Genomic DNA, 22349 nt, shown 5'->3' on the forward strand with positions numbered 1-22349 from the left:
TGCCGGGGAAGGCCGATGGCTTATGCAAATTATAGGCATGCGAAGAAGGAATAGGTTTGGCCTTGTCTTTTAGACTCTATCCCGGTGCCTTCGTCAAAATCCCCTGCTGACCAGTCGTCTGTCAGCTAGTGGAGCTAGGAGCAGCCGCTCCACCAGTCGAGGTTTCAGTAGCAGACAACATGCTACGGCCTGATACCAATACCGCAGCTGTTGGGTCTTTGGAGTCCATTCTAAGCCTACTACCGGGCTCTAAATCTGCCGCTCCACTGGAAACAGACGCAGATCACCAATCGCCTAATGGATACCTCTTTCGCAGCTATCCTTGAGTGATTTAAATTTTTCTTCCAAAAATTATGACCTATTACGAGTTACAGTTCCGAGTTTCGCTCCACTCAACGGGTCAAGCATTTCAAAATATCTTATTTTCAGGATTTTTTTTCCAAATTTTTCTTAATATGTAAGGGTTATTTAAAAATTTTTTTCTTGTTGGAACATTTTAAAAAATTTTTTTTTTTGAAGTTTTATTAAAAAACAAAAAAAGAGTTTTGAAACTTTCTATTCTTAGAAATTTCATTGAAATGTTGCTTATCATAGAACTTTTTGTTGCAATTTTCTATCACCTACCCACATCTTGTAAAGATATTCCGCCTTTGTTTTGTTTCCCCTTCTTTTTTCCAAATGCATCTCCAATTTGAAATATTTCTAAACATCTGCGGGCAATTGGGAAATTTTTTATTTTGTGGGATTTTCTCTCTCTATGAAATGGGAAATTTTTTCTCCCATAGGTTTGTGTAGGTAAATGAACGAAGCCAAATGTTTACAACTGAGGCCGCATGAGACAATGGATGGCCACTCTACTCCACTGCAAGTGTGTGTGCGCGGCGAGAGAGAAAAACCAGGGTAGTTGTTGTTGTTACGATTAAAAAAGAGAAATAATGAATTGAAAGAGATTATGTGCCTCATTCATATTTACGATTTTTACGATATTGCTACTATACATTCTCACACTTGTGTTCAGTTCTATTTCATCGGTCGTGAGCGAAACATGATGTTACGGTTACGTGGCTATATGGCCAATTAATTTTCGCGGCGCACGTATAAGGTGTTTTAGCGCTTAAATAATATAAAACGAAAACGCTTTATAACAAGTCATCTATTTTGCGGAATTATCACGACGAGTGGAATGAATTTAAATGAGCAACAACATAAAAAAAAGAAAGAATAATAATTTTCATATTGAATTGCGATTGAAGGGTGCGTTGTTTATTTGTGCTGTTTCTCTCTAGTGGTGTGAAAATTAATATTGGAAAAATTATAATGAAAAATACCATGAAAATTGAGGAATAACAAAAATATTTTTAAAAAGTGTGAAGATATGACAAAGCCAATAAAGATTGAAGATAAACAGTTTATATGGTTTATAAAAAAAAAATATTTATGGAGTTCTTAAATGTTAAAGAGTCACATCATTCACCTTGCAGCATTTTGTTAAATCACATTCTCTAACCCAAAAATTGATAATGAATTGAGGAGAAATGATTCATTTTGCAAATACATAAGCAAGCAATACTTGTAGAGATTAAAAATATAAAAGAGTTGAAGATAAAAAGATTTGTGTGGCTTTAATGAAAACAACTTCTGTTATGAAAAAAAAAAATAATTAAAAATATTATAACATTTATTTGGTTTTATTGACAAAAATAAGGAAAAAAATTGGAAAAATCGACAGAAGGAAATCTTATAAAAAATTCTTTTACATGTGACGAATTCGTTAAAAAAAACAATCAAAAATTGAATAAATAAAAAAATAAATGAAGAAATTAAATAAAAAAAATATAAACAAAAAAAATAACACAATAATGAAAAAATTAAAAAAAAATAATAATAAAAAATGTATAATATTTAGTTTTTATTGTTAAACAATCAGAAAAAATTAGACAAATCGAAAGAAGGAAATCTTAAAAAAAAGAAAAAAGGTTATGCATGTGACTTATTTAAAAAAAATCAAGGCAATCAAAAGTTATATACATATATAAACATATATAAAAATAATAAAAATTAAAATAAAAAATAAAAAAAAACAAATAATAAAAAGAGATATAAACAAATAAAAAATTAAATAAAAATATTACAAATATTTAAAAAAAAAAATATTAAAGAAAAAATATAAAAAAATTAAAAAATAGGTAATAAAAAAATTAAAATATAATAAAAAATAATATAAAAAAATATAACAAAGTTAAAAAACTAAAAAAAAAATAAAAAAAATCAAAAGCGTTAAAAAGTTATATACAGAAAATTTTAAATTAAATTTAAAATTAAACAGTAAACAAAAATTAAAAAAAATCATAGCGTTAAAAAGTTGAATACAAAAAATTAACAAAAAATAAAATTAAAAAATAATAAAAAATTAAATAAAAAAATATAAAAGAAAATAAAATAAAAAAATTAAAATATAATAAAAATAATCAAATAAAAAATGAAAAACATAAAAAATTACAAAGTAAAAACAAATAATAAAAAATTTAAAAAAATAAAAAAAATATTAAAGCAAAAATTAAAATAAAAAAATATTAAAAATTAAATAAAAAAAAATAGAGAAATATTCAAAGCATTAAAAAGTTCTATAAAAAATTAACATAAAATAAAATTAAAAAATAATAAAAAATTAAATACAAACATAATAAATAATAAAAAATAAAACAAACAAATAATAATAAAAAATAAAACAAACAAATGATAATAAAAAATAAAACAAACAAAAAATAATCAAAAATAATAAAAATGTATTAAAAACAATTAAATAAAAAAATGGAGAAAATAAAATAAAAAATTAACAAATAGGTAATAAAAAAATACAAATATAATAAAAAAAATTAAAAAATAAAAACTAAAAAAATTAAAAAATAAAAACTAAAAAAATTAAAAAACAAGTAAAAGCGTGCTAAGTTCGGCCGGGCCGAATCTTATATACCCTCCACCATGGATCGCATTTGTAGAGTTCTTTTCCCGGCATCTCTTCTTAGGCAAAAAAGGATATAAGAAAAGAGTTGCTCTGCTATTAGAGCGATATCAAGATATAGTCCGGTTCGGACCACAATTAAACTATATGTTGGAGAGCTGTGTAAAATGTCAGCCAATGTCAGTAAATTGCGCCCATTGGGGGCTCACGAAGAAAAATAGAGAGATCGATTTATGTGGGAGCTGTATCGGGCTAGAGACCGATTCAGACCATAATAAACACGTATGTTGATGGTCATGAGAGGATCCGTCGTACAAAATTTCAGGCAAATCGGATAATAATTGCGACCTCTAGAGGCTCAAGAAGTCAAGATCCCAGATCGGTTTATATGGCAGCTATATCAGGTTATGATCCGATTTCAACCCTATTTGACACAGTTGTTGAAAGTAAGAATAAAATACGTCATGCAAAATTTCAGCCAAATCCGATAGGAGTTGCGCATTCTAGAGACTCAAGAAGTCAAGACCCAAGATCGGTTTATATGGCGGCTATATCAGATTATGGACCGATTTGAACCATACTTGACACAGTTGTTGGATATCATAACAAAACACGTCGTGCAAAATTTCATTCCAATCGGATAAGAATTGCGCACGCTAGAGGCTCAAGAAGTCAAGACCCAAGATCGGTTTATATGGCAGCTATATCAGGTTATGGACCGATTTGAACCATACTTGGCACAGTTGTTGGATATCATAACAAAACACGTCGTGCAAAATTTAATTCTGATCGGATAAGAATTGCGCACTCTAGAGGCTCAAGAAGTCAAGACCCAAGATCGGTTTGTATGGCAGCTATATCAAAACATGGACCGATATGGCCCATTTACAATACCAACCGACCTACACTAATAAGAAGTATTTGTGCAAAATTTCAAGCGGCTAGCTATACTCCTTCGGAAGTTAGCGTGCTTTCGACAGACAGACGGACGGACGGACGGACGGACGGACAGACGGACGGACAGACGGACGGACATGGCTAGATCGACATAAAATGTCACGACGATCAAGAATATATATACTTTATGGGGTCTCAGACGAATATTTCGAGTAGTTACAAACAGAATGACGAAATTAGTATACCCCCCATCTTATGGTGGAGTGTATAATAAAAACTAAAAAAATTAAAAAATAGTAAAAAAAAAATTTAAATTAAAAAAAAAATAAAATTAAAAAATAAAAAAAATAAAAAATGTAAAAATTAAAAAAAAAATCAAAGCAAATCAAAAAAAAATAAAAAATAATTAAAAAATAATCAAAAATTAAATAAAAAAATAATAAAAAATAATAAAAACTGAAAAAAATAAAAAAAAACTAAAATAAAAAAATAATAAAATCTAAAATAAAAAATAATAAAAACTAAAATAAAAAAATAATAAAAAAAAACATAAAAAATAACAAAGTAAAAAAATATAATAAAAAATTAAGAATTAAAAAATAAAAATAAAATTAAAAAAATAAAAAACAAATTAAAAAAATAAAAAACAAATTAAAAAAATAAAAAACAAATTAAAAAAATAAAAAACAAATTAAAAAAATAAAAAACAAACTAAAAAAAAATAAAAAAATTTCAAAGCATTAACAAGTTATACAAAAAACTAACGAAAAAAAAAATAAATAATATAAAATAAAAAAAAAAACAAATAATAATAAAAAATAAAAAAAAAAACAAATAATAATAAGAAATTAAACAAACAAATAATAATAAAAATGTATTAAAAACAATTAAATAAAAAAATAGGGAAAATAAAATAAAAAAAAAAATAACAAATAGGTAATAAAAAATTCAAATATTATAAAAAAATAAAATAAATAATAAAAAACATAAACAATTATAAAAAATAACAAAGTAAAAAAAATAAAATAAATAATAAAAAAAATAAAATAAATAATAAAAATTATAAAAAAATATAAAAAAAATTTAAAAACAAAAAATAAATTTTAAAAATAAAAAATAAATTTTAAAAATAAAAAATAAATTTTAAAAATAAAAAATAAATTTTGAAACTAAAAAATAAATTTTAAAAATAAAAAATAAATTTTTAAAATAAAAAATAAATTTTAAAAGTAAAAAATAAAGTTTAAAAATAAAAAATTAAAAAAATTGGAAAAAACGAATGATGAAGCGGATACTTTCACAGAATGCGCCATATCGATAGTTTGCAAGAGCAATAAAAAAATCTTTGCTTCTTAAAAAAAATAACTTTTTATTATTATTAAAAAAATAAAAAAAAAAATAATGACCATTATTCGATGCTCTTTGTTAGTGGATAGTTGGAATATGTCCATTTAATTGGCCAATTCGAATAAGAAAACGGATACCTCCACAGCAAGCGCGATATCGTTAGTTTGCCAGAGCAATAAAAAAATATTTGCTTCTTTAAAAAAAATCTACTTTTTATTATTATTTTGTAAATAAGTGCACTGTAAAAAAATACAATAAGAAAATTGAAAAAAAAAAACGAAACTATTTGTAAAGTGTTTAGTAAAAAAAATATTTTATAAAGAAACAAATGAAAAATTGTATTTTCACAAAAAAAAAAAAAAAATACAAATATAATTTAAAAAAATTATATACAGCCAATAAGATTTTTTATAATCGGGCCTGTTACTTCCGTAACCACAAAAAATATAAAATAAATAATCTTCGCCCTACTAGGCAATAAAAAAAATTATTACTTCAAAAAACCGCCAAAAATCTTATATCTGGATTAGTGGAATACGCACTCTCTCTTTCCTTTACGTTTTACTAATTATACAAAATATCTTGCTATGCTAATTGATACAGTGGCAATTGCAAACATTTAAATACTACTCAACAACAACTATGTCGCAATACGGCAGTGCAACCATATATGGATTTGTCATATTCCAGTGAAAAAAAAAACAAAAACAATACGAAAAGAAATTCTCCACAGATTATCAGTGAATCATTGTAAACTAAGAAAATAAAAGATCTAAAAAATTAAAAAAAAAAAAATCATTGCCAATAATTTATAAAAAAAGTTAAAATAAAAATAAGAAACTAAAAAAAAAACAAAATGTAAAAAAAATTGCATAAAAAATAAAAAAATGTAGCAATTAAAAAATTCAAAAGAAAAATAAAAATAAAAAAAAATTAAAAACGTAAATTAAAAAAAAAGCTGTATAACAAAAAATTTAAATTTATAGAATACCTAAATTTTTTTAATATATAAAAAAAGAATAAAAATAGAAAACTAAAAAATTAGAGCGTGCCAAGGTCGGTCTTATATAGTCTCTACCATAGATCGTATTTGTCGAGTTTTTTGTCCGGTATCTCTTTTTAGGCAAACAAAGAACTATGGATAAGAATTGTTATGCTATTGGAGCTCTATCAAGTTATTGTCTGATTCGGACCATAAATAAAGCGCATATTGTAGACCATAGTAGAAGTTATTGTGCAAAGTTTGAGCCAAATCGGATAAGAATTGTGCCCTATAGTGGCTCAAAAAGCAAAATCGGGAGACCGGTTTCTATGGGAGCTGTATCAGGCTATAGATCGATTTAGACCATATTTAATGCATATGGTGGAAGTCATGGGAAAAGTCGTTTCAGCTACATCGGTTAAGAATTGCGCCCTCTAGAGGCTTAAGAAGTCAAGATTATAGATCGGTTTAAATGGCAGCTATATCAGGTTATGAGCTGATTTACACCATACTTAGCACAGTTTTCGAAAGTTATAACAAAACACTTAATGCAAAATTTTACCAAAATTGTTTAAGAATTGCGCCCTCTAGAGGCCGATTCCAGATCGATTTATATGGCAGCTATATCAGGTTATGGGCGATTTAAAACATACTTAGCACAGTTGTTCGAAGTCATAACAGAACACTTCCTGCAAGGTTTCAGTCAAATCGGATAAGAATTGCGCCCTCTAGTGACTCAAGGAGTCAAGATCCCAGATCGGTTTATATTGCAGCTATATCAGGTTATCGACTGATTTGTACCACACTTACCACAGTTCTTGCAAGACAAAACAAAACATTTTATGCAAAATTTCAGCCAAATCGTACAAGAATTGCGCCCTATAGTAGTTTAAGAAGTCAAGATCCCAGATCGTTTTATATGGCAGCTATATCAGATTAGGAACCGATTTTAAGCACACCATGCACAGTTATTGGAAGTCATGACAAAACACTTTATGCAAAATTTCAGCCAAATCAGATAAGAATTGTGCCCTCTAGAGGCTCAGGAAGTCAAGACCCCAAGTCGGTTTATATGACAGCTATATCAGGTTATGGACCTATTTGCTGGAAATCATAACAAACTATTTCATGCAAAATTTCAGCCAAAACGGATGAAAATTGTGGCTTCCAGGGGCTTAAGAAATCAAATCGGGAGATCGGTTTATATGGGAGCTGTACTTGGCCGATTTGTACGGTCGGCACAGTTGTTGTAAGTCATAACAGAACACTATGTGCAAAATTTCAGGCAAATTGGACAAAAATTGTGGCTTCGAGGTGGTTAAGAAATCAAATCGGGAGATTGGTTTATATCTGAGCTACATCCAAATCTGAACCGCTATGGCCCACTTACCATCCCCAACGACCTACATCAATATTAAGTATCTGTGCAAAGCTCAAGCGGCTAGCTTTTCGCGTTCGACCGCTATCGTAATTTCGACAGACGGACGGACAGGGCTAGATCGACTCGGAACGTCGGGAGGATCAAAAATATATATACTTTATGGGGTCTTAGACGAATATTTCGAGGTGTTACAAACGGAATGACAAGATTAGTATACCCCCATCCTATGGTGGTGATTATAAAAACAGTTGGATAAGAAAATGTAAATTACAAACGGGTACCGTAGAAATAGCAAACGATTTCTAAAAAATTTACTATATTTTTCAAACGTTCCATTTGGTACTTAGGAACATATTAACTAAGAAGTGTACCATTTAGTACCAAACTGCGTACTACTTGGTACTAAACATCGTACTATTGTACAATGTGCTTCGAAATAACTTTCCATTTGGTTTTAAAGAACTTACTATTTGTTATTAACGACATACCATTCTGTATTAAAAAATTTACCATTTATGCGTTTGGTACTACACTACATGCCATATGTTTGTATATTATGTACCACTTCCTTCTATTCTACGTACGAGTTTAAACAAAAATATTTTTAATTTGATACTAAACTACCTCCAATTGCAAACACGTAACATTTGGTACTAAACAAGTACCATTTGATACTAAACAAGTACCATTTGGTACTAAACATGTACCATTTGCTACTAAACAAGTACCATTTTGTACTAAACACGTACTGTTTGGTACAAAAGAAGTACCATTTGATACTAAACAAGTACCATTTGGTACTAAACTCGTACCATTTGGTACTAAACACGTACGATTTGGGGCTAAAGATGTCCAATTTGGTACTAAATAAGTACCTTTTGGTACTAAACACGTACCGTTTGGTACTAAACACGTACCATTTGGTTCAAGCAGGTACCATTTGGTACTAAACACGTTCCATTTGGTTCAAGCAGGTACCATTTTATATAAGGCAAGCACTGTTTGGTCTAAACACATACGTTAGCGTTAGTCAAATGAGTTGGATTTAAGTACCATTAAGCGCCAATTATGATACCAGTTGGTACTTAACATTTTTTCATCCATATTAGTAGTGTACAAGCCGATCTAGCTGTAATGAAAACCTGAACGATGTGTTTCGAGATGAGCTTAATAATCAAAAATTGTCATGCAATGGAAAAATGAAAGCCATAGGAGATACACTACATCGGCAAGGACTGCCGCTTCAGTGTACGTGTTCGTCCTTTTTTCGTCATGGGAGAGGTGCATCCCAGAGTGACTTCTCCGCACGCTTTTGATCCGTGCCGGGATTGAAAGAACCCCGGACCCTGGTTCTTTTCGGTTTGCCAGAACCGCCTCCATCATCGGTCGGTGTCGGTGAGGTGTAACCGGTGCATGGAGTTGGTACATTTCCGATCTTGCTCTGGCCTTACATCCACCGACCGACACCTTTGTAATGGGGGTTATCATCAGAATTATTTAAGGGTGGGGGCTTCAATGGCCGTACATTGGTAGGTTTTATTTATCTGGAAGAAATTGCAAAAGTACCTACCATACAACACTAACCAAGTTCGACACTTTGTCCCGCTAGCTATTTGTAGCGATGGATTTCTTGTCCACGCAGCTACAATTGCTTCCAGGGTATACATTTATATAAATTATTGTGCATCGTTTGGAAGTTGTGTTTGTGGCTTTGAACCTAAGACAACGGTAACAGTTCATTGCTGCCCGATCGTCCTGAGTTCAAATTACGGCCTGGCTCAGCCAAATTTTTTATTTCTAATTTGTTGGACTGTTAGGGCGAGGATCATTTTTCTAATGATGTGTGTGTTTATTTCTTTCTTTTTTGTCTGACTTTGCTGAGGTTTTTAGTGCTAAGCTCTATTTCTCCACTCTAAGTATGGGTCCATTCAGTCTATAAGCTGATATGCCTTTCATATAAACCGATCGTCGGATGACTGTTTGTACGATTTGTTCAACACAACATGCTTAATTACTTAAATGTTGCTACGGTTTTCTTAATTCCAAACTATTTATGGGCCCTCTTATGTTCATTTACCTTATGTCCAGCCCTCATTATATTCTCGGCCTAAGCCAACATGTCACATGGCTCATTAATTTCCCTGTTTATGGCGACAACATGCAAATCTAGACAAGCGACAGATTAAAGATACTAATCTGGTCATACATAAATCTCAAGATTAAATTAGCAACCCTTTTTCCAGGGCCCTTTCCTTTCCCTCTGCTACTAAAATGTGTAGCCAACTATTTCCTAATGCAACACTTCATCTAAATCTTTGGAAACACAACTTTTGTGTAAATTGCATTGTGAGATTTCTTTTTTTTTACCATTTTTTGGGCCATAATAGATCAAGTGGCTGTTGGTGTGTGTAAGTGTTGCCTGGGAAACGGAAGTTGAAATTCGTGTTGAAATTGTGGTGGATTGCAACAAAACACACACAACTTCTTTTTCACAGGCACTGTGGCTGCCTGTAACCCTTGAGGTGTTATTTGTCTCCATGCAAGTGTCTGCCTGTCTGTCCGTTCTCTTGTTTTTGGTGTTTTGTCTATCTCATTGTCTATACCTTAAGATAGGCATTAGCGTAATTTGTTTGTGTTTTGAGTTTGTTTTTCCCCACAAATGTCGCCCGAAACATAAGGGACCCACAAATCTAATTTAACGGTCAGATTTTCTTTTGACTTTTCGTTTCTGGTTTTAGGGTTTTTCTTATTCATGGTGCAGTATTTTGATTATTTCTTTGGGGTTTTTTTATAGCAACATTTTAGCTACTTGTTAATCAAACGAAATAGACCCAGGGGTAACATTTTTCATAGGAAAAACTCTTAAATGAAAAAGGGCGATAACTTTAGTACAAGAATGTAAGTAAGAGTTATGATTTTTTGGAAGGAAAAAGTAGGAAATGTATAAAAAAAAGGAAACATAGGCTTTATAATTTTTCGATATCGGAAGGGGGGCGGACCCTCCCCCTTACCCCAAAAGTACTACCCAAAATTAAATGCGCACCCATCGGGGCAATATAGGACTCAAATGAAAGGTATTTAGGAGAAGAATACGTATTTCATATTAAAAATTAGGTCCAATCAACTGGGGGCCCGCCCCAAACCCAAAACCACCTAAAATAGGTTTATTGGACGATCATGACGATATGGGGCTCATGAAAGGTATTCGGAAGTAGATTGCGGATATGGGCAGGAGGAAGGAACAGGCTTTATAGTTTGTTGATATCGGAAGGGGGCGGATCCTCCCCCGTTACCCCAAAAACATCACCCAAAATCAAAAGTGGACCGATAATGACAATATGGTTATCAAATGAAAGGTATTGAAGAGTATAATGCGAATATAGTATTAAAGTGGGTCCCAGTTCCCAGGAAGTCGCCCTAACCCCAGAATTCCTCCTAGCAGACAAATTGAACATTCATATCCATATGGGGCACAAATGAAAGGTATTCGGGAGTAAATTACGAATCTAGCATACCAAATCTGTTAAAAGTATAGGGGGTCACACAAACCCTCCGAAAACGCCCCAAATGAGCATATTAACCAAATATATAATTTTTTGATATCGGAAGGGGGGCGGACCCTCCCCCTTACCCCATAAGTACTACCCAAAAATAAAAGTGCACTCATCGGGGCAATATAGGACTCAAATGAAAGGTATTTAGGAGAAGAATACGTATTTCATATTAAAAATTGGGTCCAAGCAACTGGGGGACCGCCCCAAACCCAAAACCACCTGAAATAGGATTATTGGACGATCATGACGATATGGGACTCAAATGAAAGGTATTCGGGAGTAGATTACGGATATGGGCAGGAGGAAGGAACAGGCTTTATAGTTTGTTGATAACGGAAGGGGGCCACTCCTCCCCCGTTACCCCAAAAACACCACCAAAAATCAAAAGTGGACCGATAATGACAATATGGTTATCAAACAAAAGGTATTGAAGAGTATAATGCGAATATGGTATTAAAAATTTGGTCCAAGTACCCAGGAAGTCGCCCTAACCCCAGAACTCCTCCAAGCAGACAAATTGAACGTTCATATCCATATGGGGCTCAAATGAAAGGTATTCGGGAGTAAATTACGAATCTGGCATACAATATCAGTTAGAAGTATAGGGAGTCACACAAACCCCCCGAAAACGCCCCAAATTGGCATATTACCCAAATATATAATTTTTTGATATCGGAAGGGGGGCGGACGCTTCCCTTCCCCCAAAGTACTACCCAAAAATAAAAGTGCACCCATCGGGACAATATGGGACTCAAACTGAAGGTATTCAGGAGTAGAATACGAATTTGATATTAAAAAATGGGTCCAAGCAACTGGGGGCCCGCCCCAACCCCAAAACCACCTAAAATAGGTTTATTGGACGATCATGACGATATGGGACTCAAATGAAAGGTATTCGGGAGTAGATTGCGGATATGGGCGGGAGGAAGGAGCAGGCTTTATAGTTTGTTGATATCGGAAGGGGGCGGATCCTCCCCCGTTACCTCCATAACACCACCCAAAATCAAAAGTGGACCGATAATGACAATATGGGTATCAAATGAAAGGTATTGAAGAGTATAATGCGAATATAGTATTGAAGTGGGTCCCAGTTCCCCGGAAATCGCCCTAACCCCAGAACTCCCCCAAGCAGACAAATTTAACTTTCATATCGATATGGGACTCAAATGAAAGGTATTCGGGAGTAAATTACGAATCTGGCATACAAAAACTGTCACACAAACCCCCCGAAAACTCCCCAAATGGGCATATTGACCAAATATGTCTATTTGGGAGCCGGTTTGTTTATTTGTCCCGTAGACTCAAGAACGGCTGAAATGATTTTCTTAAAATTTTCCCTCCTCCTTACCCTTATTTTCAAAAACAACCGATCTCCGAGATGGGTAGGGCGATTTACACTTACAGTGACCCAAAAACAAAAATTTGTTATCAAAATCTGGGGTGCGGTGCCTAGGAGTGTCGCCCACTTCCAAAACCCGCGAAACGGATTTGTAGACCATTCACTACAATATGGGTATCAAATCAAAGGTATTTGAGAGTAGAAGACGAATCTGATATCCAATTGTGGGAATTTGTGTTTCGTGGGTCAGCCAACCCCCAAAATCCCTCATATCGGACATATTTACCGACCATCGGAATATGGATCTTAAATGAAAAGTCTTCGGGAGTAGAGCACGACTTTTCGGACATATTTACCGACCATGGCAATATGGATCTATGAAATGAAAAGTCTTCGGGAGTAGAGTACGAAATTGACTTTCACTTTTGGGGCCCAGTTTTTGTGGGAGTGAATAAAACGGTATTTGAGTGCAGAAAAGATTCACAGGAAAATTTTCAACTAACATTATGAAGAAATTTCCAAATTTAGAGTACTCCTCTCTATCATATCATAATCGCTCGTAGCAGAACGGGCGGGCTCAGCTAGTAATAAAGAAAAAATAATTTTAAATAAAATAAAATAAAATAACTAAAATAATTTTAAATAATTTGAAATAAATTGGAAGCTGTGCCTTCGGTTTTATTTTCGTTTTCCACCCAATAAACAACCTTTCTACAACAACTTATCTTTCATTTATAGAAGCCAAAATCTTTAACAAAAACTATTAAATAACCAAAAAAAAAAAACTAAAAATTTGTGATAGAAAATCAACTCAAAGTCAACTACCAAATCGTTTATTAAACGAATAGTGTTCATTAATAACGCAACATAATCATTTCAACAAAATAGTGTTCAAAATTGTGATCATTTGTCCAAGTTCTCAACGATCATCATCGGCATCATCAACGCAACATCGCCATGGCTTCTTTGCAACAGAAGCGGCCTTCTTTCTCCAATTGGTTCTCTTCTCTAAGAAGGCAACCCAAAAATAAGAAATCTTCCAATTCACTTTACAATGTGGATAGCAAATATCAACATAGTTGTATAGATCTACCCTCCAGCACTTTCTATGTACAGCAAAAGCCCTTGGACAGCCCGGTCATAGCGCCGGGCGCCACCTCAACGGACAATCTGATAGATAGTGAGAAGAGATCTCGTGCGGCCAGCATATGTGCACGTTGCTGTTGTTCCATAGCCAGCAAATCGAGATCTCGCACCCCGCCCTTATCACCCAACACGGTGACCAGCGGCAGTAGTGGCAGCAATGATACCAGCTCTACCATAACACCAGATTCGACCACGCCAACTACCTGCTCGCCTGCAAGATCTCCTTCGCTCAATCCCTATAATAGTATAGCTGATTATAAGACTCCCACAGCCACAACGCCGACAACGCTAATGCAGGCACCTCCTTCGCCCTATGACAATGTGATACCCAATTATGGGCCCGATCAAAAGCAAAATCTGCAAATAGTGCGTCATGAGACTTCCTCGGAATCAACAACCGTAGGTAATCGCTTGCCCTCCTCGTTGTCTGCCTCAGCACCCTGCTCACCCAAATGGCCGCCCAGCTGGAAAAGTGGCATTGGTGGTTGTAGTAGTCCCCCCATATTAACCCATAAAACCGAATTTCTACGCTCCACCACCATTACCAGCACCCGCACCATATTGGTTACCCGCCCCGTAGAATTGCTCATCAGCAGAAATGGTGAGCTAATGACGGCCAAAGCCAAGGCCATAGAGAAGACCACACCACGCTCGAATAGTTTGGGCAATATGTTGGAGGAACCCGTGGAGCATATCATACCCATATCTACACCCACTTCCCCTCTAAGTGGTTCCACACCGCTGATTTTGGATGCGGATAATGATGATTTTAAATTTATAGACGATTCCTCCAATTCACAATCGGAGACGGAACGTAACTCACAGCAAAGTGCAGCAGCAGCAGCAGCAACAGCGGCAGCATCGGCATTGGATCAGGATAAAGAGAACTATTACTATACACTGCCCTCAAAGTTTAAGAAAGTCTCTGCCAATTCTCAACGTTCCATGAGCGTTTCCAATGGCCTGGGGAAGAGCAAAAATGCCAAAACTGGACTTTATCTGAATAATAACATAGGAAGTTTGTGTGATGACTGCAGGACAGTTATCGAAAGAAATCGCAATAATCGTGATATGCATCAGCCAAGTATGCTGTTAAGGAATAAGGTAAGGGAGAATAGAAAAAAAAAAAAGAACTGAAAAAAAAAAAAACTAAAAATTTTTTTTTCAATTTTTCTTATAAAAAATTTTATGAAAATTTTGTTTGTTTGTTTTTGTTTTAGAAATTTTTTTCAACATTTTTTTATAGAAAAATTTTTCAAAATTTTAATTTATTATTTAATTTGTATAGAAAATTTTATTTGTACAGAAAATTTTGTCAAAATTTTATTTGCATCGAAAATGTTTTAATTTTTCCTTAAAAAAGGATTCTTAAACAAATTGTAAATGAAACAAATATCTTAATTTTTGTATCATACTAGCCGAACCGAGCCCGCTCCGCTGCGTATTCCTTAACTCTCTATTATCGAACCGCGCCCGCTCCGCTGCGTAATCTTTAACTCTCTATTATCTTTTTAGGATGGGGACACTTCGCCCTGAATGCGGATACCGAATTCGTGCCGTTGTAGTCTATGACGCTGAACGCGTTGGAATCCTGGCGGTGTTTATCCCCTCTTTATGTTGGCGACATTTACGAGGTGCAATACCATGCATAGTCAAGAGGTGTTGCACTGCGGGACACCGTTTGGACTCGGCTTAAAAGAAAGGTCCCTTATCATTGAGTTTAAACTTGAATCGGAAATCACTCATTGATGTGCGAGAATTTGCCTCTTCTCGGTTCCTGGTGGTAATGTTCTTCCCAAGGGCAATGTTCTCATTAGGGGTGGGATGGCACCTCAGTCATTTCGACTCAAATATGGATATCAAATTCGTGCTGCATTTTCAAATCCCTTTAATTTGAGCCCCATATTGGCCGGTAATTTTATGAACCGTTTGGAGGGTGTTTTGAGGCTGGGGCGGCCACCGGCACTTTGCACTGAAAATAGATATCAAATTCGTTCTTTATTCCCAACGGAAATGAAGTTCAGTTTAGGGGGTGCTTTAGGGCATACCCCAAAACACTTGGCTCCAAAATTGGATATCAAATTCGTTTTCTACTCTCAAATACCTTTCATTCCCATATTGTCATAATGGGTCAAATAATCCTTTTGACGTATCTTAGGAGGAAAAGAGCCGTCTAGACTTGAACGCTAATTTTAATGTCATATTCGCAATCTACACCCTAATACCTTTTATTTGAGTCCCATATAGCCATGGTCGGCTAATATGTCTATTTGGGGTTATTTGGGAGTGGGCGACCTCTCATTACTTGGACCTAATGTTTTAAGCCATATTTGTAATCTAATGCCTAATACTTTTCATTTGAGTCCCATATTGACATAAACTTTGAATATATCTGTTTAGATCAGTTTTGGGGTTGGAGGGAGCCCGCTACGTAATTGGTCCCAAATTTTAATACGATATTCGTTTTCTGGTTTTCAATACTTTTCATTTGATACCCTTATTGTACCCATCGGACCACTTTCGCATATGGGTGGCATTTTTGGGATAAGGGGGAAGGACCGCCTCTACCCAATATCTAAAAATTATATAGCCTATGTTTCCTTCCAGACATACGTATACAATCTATGAAAATTTTAAGAAAATCGGTTCAGCGAAGTATCATATAGTCATAATGGTTCTAATGGCGTTTTTGAGGGGTGACGTGACCCCCTATACTTCGGTCTGATTTTGTATGCCATATTCGAAATCTACTCCCGAATACCTTTCATTTGAGCCCCATATTGAAATGAACGTCCAATATGTCGGTTTTGGGGGAGTTTTGGGGTTGGGGCGTGCCGATGGGTACTTAGACTCAAATTTTAATACCATATTCGTATTCTACTCTTCAATACTTTTCATTTGATACCTATATTGTCGCGATGGGTTCACTTTTGGTTTTGGGTTTTGTTTTTGGTATAAGGGGGAGGGTCCGTCCCCCTTCCGATACCGAAAAATTATATAGCCCGTTTCCTTCCAGACCAACCTACACAATAAGCAAAAATTTGGAGAAAATCGGTTCGGCTGTTTTTAAGTCTATACGGAACAAAGAACCGAGTCCCATATATCCGTGATTGGCTAATGTACCCATATTGGGCGTTTTTGTGGGGGTGGTATGATCACCTATACTTCAACATGAATTTGTATGCCAGATTCGTTATCTACTCCCGCATACTTTTCATTTGATGCGCATATTGTCTTTATCGGTTCACTTTAGATTTTGGGTGGTGTTTTTGGGGTAACGGTGAAGGCTCCGCCCCCTTGCGTTTTCAATAAATTATAAAACCTATTCCTAATTCCTGACCATATTCGTAGTCTACTCCCGAATTCCTTTCATTTGAGTCCCATATTGTCATGATCGTCAAATAGAGCTATTTTAAGGGGTTTTGGAATTGGGGCGGCCCCCAGGTACTTGGACCCAACTTTTATTATGAAATTCGTACTCTACTCTTGAATACCTTTCATCTGAATCCCATATTGTCCCGATCGGTCCACTTGTATTTTTGGGCAGTACTTTTGGGTTAAGGGGAAGGGTCCACCCCCCTACCGATATCAAAAAATTACATAGCCTATGTTTCCTTCCAGACCAACCTACATAATCTGTGAAAATTTCAAGGTAATCGGTTCATCCGTTTTTGAGTCTATACGGAACAAACAAACAAACATACAAACAAACACAAATTGAATTTTATATATAAGATTTAAGGATTTTGTAAAATTTTTTGACTTATGTAGCCCCTTAGCTAGACAAAACTGTCTGTCTACTCTTTTTAAATTTTCGCTTAATCTCACTCTTCCAAAAAATTTCAACAATTTGAGTTTTATCCTATTTATGGTTTTATTAAACCATAATGCCGGAAATTTTATTTTACGACAGCTTATGATAAAAATTCTATACATTTTTTGAATAGCTAAAATTATCAACGTTGCTATCAACAACATCTGTCACGTCAAAACTTTTGTTTGTTGGAGGTTGAGTCATAAGCCAGCCCTAACCATAGATAACGATTTATCGGATGAGTAATGTTGAGTGGATTTATACGAAGCCATTAGTGTCATATTTCCCCTAATAATAAAAATAATCAACAAATGTTTTTGAGGAAAAAACAATTTGTATACATCTTTTAAGGTTTATTATTAAATGTATAAACCCTATTAATTACTTATTCACTAGTATAGAGAGTGAGTTCAAGAAACTAGAATAAGACATTGTATGTTCAAATATCTTATTCAGTATATACACCTTTTACCTTATTTCTGCTCTTAGGAAACCTGTCACAGTATTAGCTTTATCCCTGGCTTATGCCTCACCATCTCCCGAAATGAGTATGTTTTTTTTTGTTACCAATAGGGAAAAGTTTGCTACTGTGGTGGCACAGCAGCTGAAGCTGCTATCACCACTCTCTCTGCCACCGTATAGTTTGTCTTTATTAAGTGATTCAACATTAGACACGTATCCCGGCCATATTTTAGTCAATTATACTAATTAGATGGCATGCAGAGGAAAAAGAAAAAAACAACCTTCTAAAATAGCTAATACCGCAACCAGTTTCTTGCTGTTATAAACACATGAACATGGAAAAGATAGGGGCCTGAAATTCTTTCTGCATAATAAATTAGATGACCTGTTATTAGTGATCCACTCAGCTGTTTTTTTTTTTTGTAATATTTCTTTTTGTATTTCTTTATGCTAATCATCAAATCCAAAACTTATAAATGAAGAAGAAGTAAGAAATGAAAAAGAACAGACAAAAATTCAATAAATTATTCCCAAGTTAAAAAGAATGCTAATCAACTTGAACTGTTTTATACGTCATATATGTTTGTAAACTGTTATACATCTTTAAATATCAATAATCTGTATGTAAGTGCTAAAAATAAAAAATTAACCGCAAATTCCAAAAATATCAAAAAATAAGAATGTATAACAGTTTCCACAACTGTTATAAAATGGCTTAGTAGCAATTATAACTTCCAAACAGCTTTCAAATGTAAAGACTGTCAAACTATAATTTGCTAATATAATTTTTTACCCTTATACAAGAATCATCATACGTTAATTAACATTTTAAGTGAAGAGTGAAATGATTTATTACAATTAACGCATATATCCGGAAACTGTTATACATTGTCAAACAAAAATTAATTTTCTTTTTCACTCACTTTTTCTTTTTATTATTGGAAAAGAATAAAAATTGTTATAGCAAGTTTTATTATAGTATAACACTTTTTGTTAACTGTTATAAATTGACCATATCTGCAAATGTAAAGACCGTCATACTATAAGTTGCTAATATAATTTTTTAGCCTCAAATGTTATATTAATATTTTAAGTAAAGAGTGAAATGATTTATTACAGTTAACGCATATATCCGGAAACTATATATATTCCTTTTTTTGTTGGGAAAGTATAACAATAGTTATAGCAAGTTTTATTGTAGTATAACAGTTTTCTTATATATTTCGTTAACTGTTATAAATTTAACATATCATCAAATGTAAAAACTGTCATACTATATTTTCTTATATATATTTTTAGTCTTAAAAAACAAACATCAAATGTTATTTTAACATGTTAAGTAAAGAGTTAGTTGATTTATTACAGTTAACGCATTTATACGGAAATTGTTTTACATTATCAAACAGTAGACAAAATAAAATAAATACATAATAATAATATAAATAATAAATAAATTTTCTTTAACACTCACTTATTCCTTTTATTATTGGGAAAGAATAAAAATTGTTTTAGCAAGTTTTAGTATAGTTTATTAGTTTTCTTATAAAATTTGTAAACTGTTATAAATTGACCATATCTTCAAATATCATATTAAAATTTGCTAATATAAAATTTTATTCCTAAAAAACAACCATCAAATGTTATATTAACTTTTTAAGTAAAGAGTTAGTTGATTTATTACAGTTAACCCATATATCCGGAAACTGTTATACATTGTCAAACAGTTGGAAAAATTAATTTTCTATAACACTCACTTATTCTTTTTATTATTGGGAAATAATAAAAATTGTTAAAGCAAGTTTTATTGTAGTATAACAGTTTTCTTATAAATTTGGTTAACTGTTATAAAATGACCATATCTTCAAATGTAAACACTGTCATACTACAATATAATTTGCTGATATAATTTTTTAGTCTTAAAAAATAACCATCAAATGTTAATAACATTTTAAATAAAGAGTTAGTTGATTTATTGCAGATAAGACATATATATTCGGAAACTGTTATACATTGTCACACAGTTGAAAAATTATTTTTTCTTCACACCCACCTTTTTTTTTTTGTTATTGCGAAAGATTAAAAATAGTTTTCGCTAGTTTTATTAAAGTGTAACAGTTTTCTTATAAAGTTTGCTAACTGTTATAAATTGGCCATATCTGCAAATGTAAACACTGTCATACTATAATTTGCTAATATAATTTTTATTCTTAAAAAACAACCATCAAATATTATTTTAACATTTTGTTTAAAGAGTTAATTGATTTATTACAGTTAACGCATTTATACGGAAACTGTTATACATTGTCAAACAGTTGGAAAAATTAATTTTCTTTAACACTCACTTATTCTTTTTATTATTGGGTAATAATAAAAATTGTTAAAGCAAGTTTTATTATAGTATAACAATTTTCTTATAAATTTTGTAAACTGTTATAAATTGACCATATCTTTTGTTTTGGTTCCACATTTAAATAATTTTTCAAAATACCACATTACATTAGTAAGTTTATTTATAATATTTGTAGAATTCTTCAAAAACTGTTATACTGTTTGCATTTTGGAATATTTTAACAGTATTATGTTACTGTTGTACATTTTTGAATTTGTAACAATTAATCTTTATTGACAATAACCATCAAATATTACTTTAACCGTTTGGGCAACTAGTAAGCTTGAAATACTTAATTTTTATATTTTTCATTTACAGAAATGCTTTTCCTTTCCATTTCGCTGCTTAAGCTTGTAAAATAAATATCTTGTTGTTGTATAACAGTTAATACAATTATTGGGAAACTGGTATACTTAATTGTAAAATTTTTAATTAAAGTTATAAATTCGTTGACCCTATGTATATTGATAGAAAAGCTTTCTTAAAAGTATAACAGTTTACGATTTATGCTGCAAACTATTATACAATGAATGTTTCTTGAAATAGTTAATTTTTAATGTATTTCCGAAATAAAGAAATCTTTTCACTTCCATTTTGTTGTTTAGATACTAGCTGGTTATTTTATAACAGTTAACTCAACTATTAGGAAACTGTTATCCATTTTTGGATTTTGTTTTCTAACAAGTTTGTTAAAAATATATATTAATTTCGTAAAGGAATTTTTATTTACGTATAACAGTTCCCTTAACCGTTATAAAATAACTCTCATTTAAATAGTTTAATTTTTTTATCTTTAAATAACAAATGCTATTCCTTTATATATAATTTTGCGCTAACTGTTATACAATTAATCTCTTTTGAAATATTTTATTTTGAATATTTTTCTCAAATAAAAAAATCTTTTCATTTCCATTTCGTTGTTTTGACACTAGCTAGTTAATTTATAACAGTAAGCTCAACTATTACGAAGCTGTTATACATTTTTGGGTTTTGTTTTCTAACAAGTTTGTTAGCGATATCCATTACTTCCATAAAGAAATTTGTATTAACGTATAACAGTTTCCTGATAATTTAGTTAACTGTTATGCCATGAATCTCATTGAAAGAGTTAAGTTGTATATCTTTAAATAAAAAAATTTGTCCATTATATTTAATTTTGTGCTAACAGTTATACAATGCATCTCTCTTGAAATTAATTTTGAATATATTTCTTAAATAAAAAAATCTTTTCATTTCTATATCGTTGTTTGGACCCTAGCTGGTTATTTTATAACAGTTAACTCAATTATTAGAAAACTGTTATACATTTTCGGAATTTGTTTTCTAACAAGTTTGTTAGCAATATCTATTACTTTCATAAAGACATTTTTATTAACGTATAACAGTTTCCGGATAATTTCGTTAACTGTTATGCAATGACTGTTATAAAATGAATCTCTCTTGTAAAAGTTAATTTTTAATATATATCTCAAATACCAAAATCTTTTCATTTCCATTTTGTTGTTTTGACACTAGCTAATTATTTTATAACAGTTAACTCAACTATAAAAAACTGTTATAAATTTTTGGATTTTGTTTTCTAACAAATTTGTTGTTATCTGCTACTTTCGTAAAGAAATTTTTATTAACACAACAGTTTTCGGATAATTTCGTTAACTGTTATACAATGACTCTCATTGAAGTAGTTAAGTTGTATTGGGTTGCCCAAAAAGTAATTGCGGATTTTTTAAAAGAAAGTAAATGCATTTTTAATAAAACTTAGAATGAACTTTAATCAAATATACTTATTTTACACTTTTTTTCTAAAGCAAGCTAAAAGTAACAGCTGATAACTGACAGAAGAAAGAATGCTACTACAGAGTCACAAGCTGTGAAAAAATTTGTCAACGCCGACTATATGAAAAATCCGCAATTACTTTTTGGGCAACCCAATATATCTCTATTCATTTATGCTGAATTTTTTTAGTTCTTAAAAACAAAAGCTATTTATTTTATTACAGTTTAAGCAATTGTTCGCAAACTGTTATATATTTTTATAATTTTTTTTCAAAGCAACATCTCTTTACTCCACTTGTT

At 32.2% G+C, this 22349-nt stretch overlaps 1 protein-coding gene across 2 annotated transcripts in view; it reads left to right on the forward strand.

Annotated features, from left to right (window-relative positions):
- Positions 1–576: 576 nt before the first annotated feature.
- Positions 577–22349, forward strand: part of LOC106088696 (uncharacterized) — a 94744-nt gene continuing 72971 nt past the window's right edge. For both annotated transcript variants that reach the window (XM_013254346.2, XM_013254347.2), the window contains exons 1-2: positions 577–1254; positions 13201–14712. In XM_013254346.2, the coding sequence (XP_013109800.2) occupies positions 13420–14712 (1293 nt within the window). In that variant the 5' untranslated portion in view covers positions 577–1254; positions 13201–13419. The remainder of the gene's footprint in view (positions 1255–13200; positions 14713–22349) is intronic.

Source organism: Stomoxys calcitrans, chromosome 3 (assembly GCF_963082655.1).
Source record: "Stomoxys calcitrans chromosome 3, idStoCalc2.1, whole genome shotgun sequence".
In the NCBI taxonomy this organism is placed as follows: domain Eukaryota; kingdom Metazoa; phylum Arthropoda; class Insecta; order Diptera; family Muscidae; genus Stomoxys; species Stomoxys calcitrans.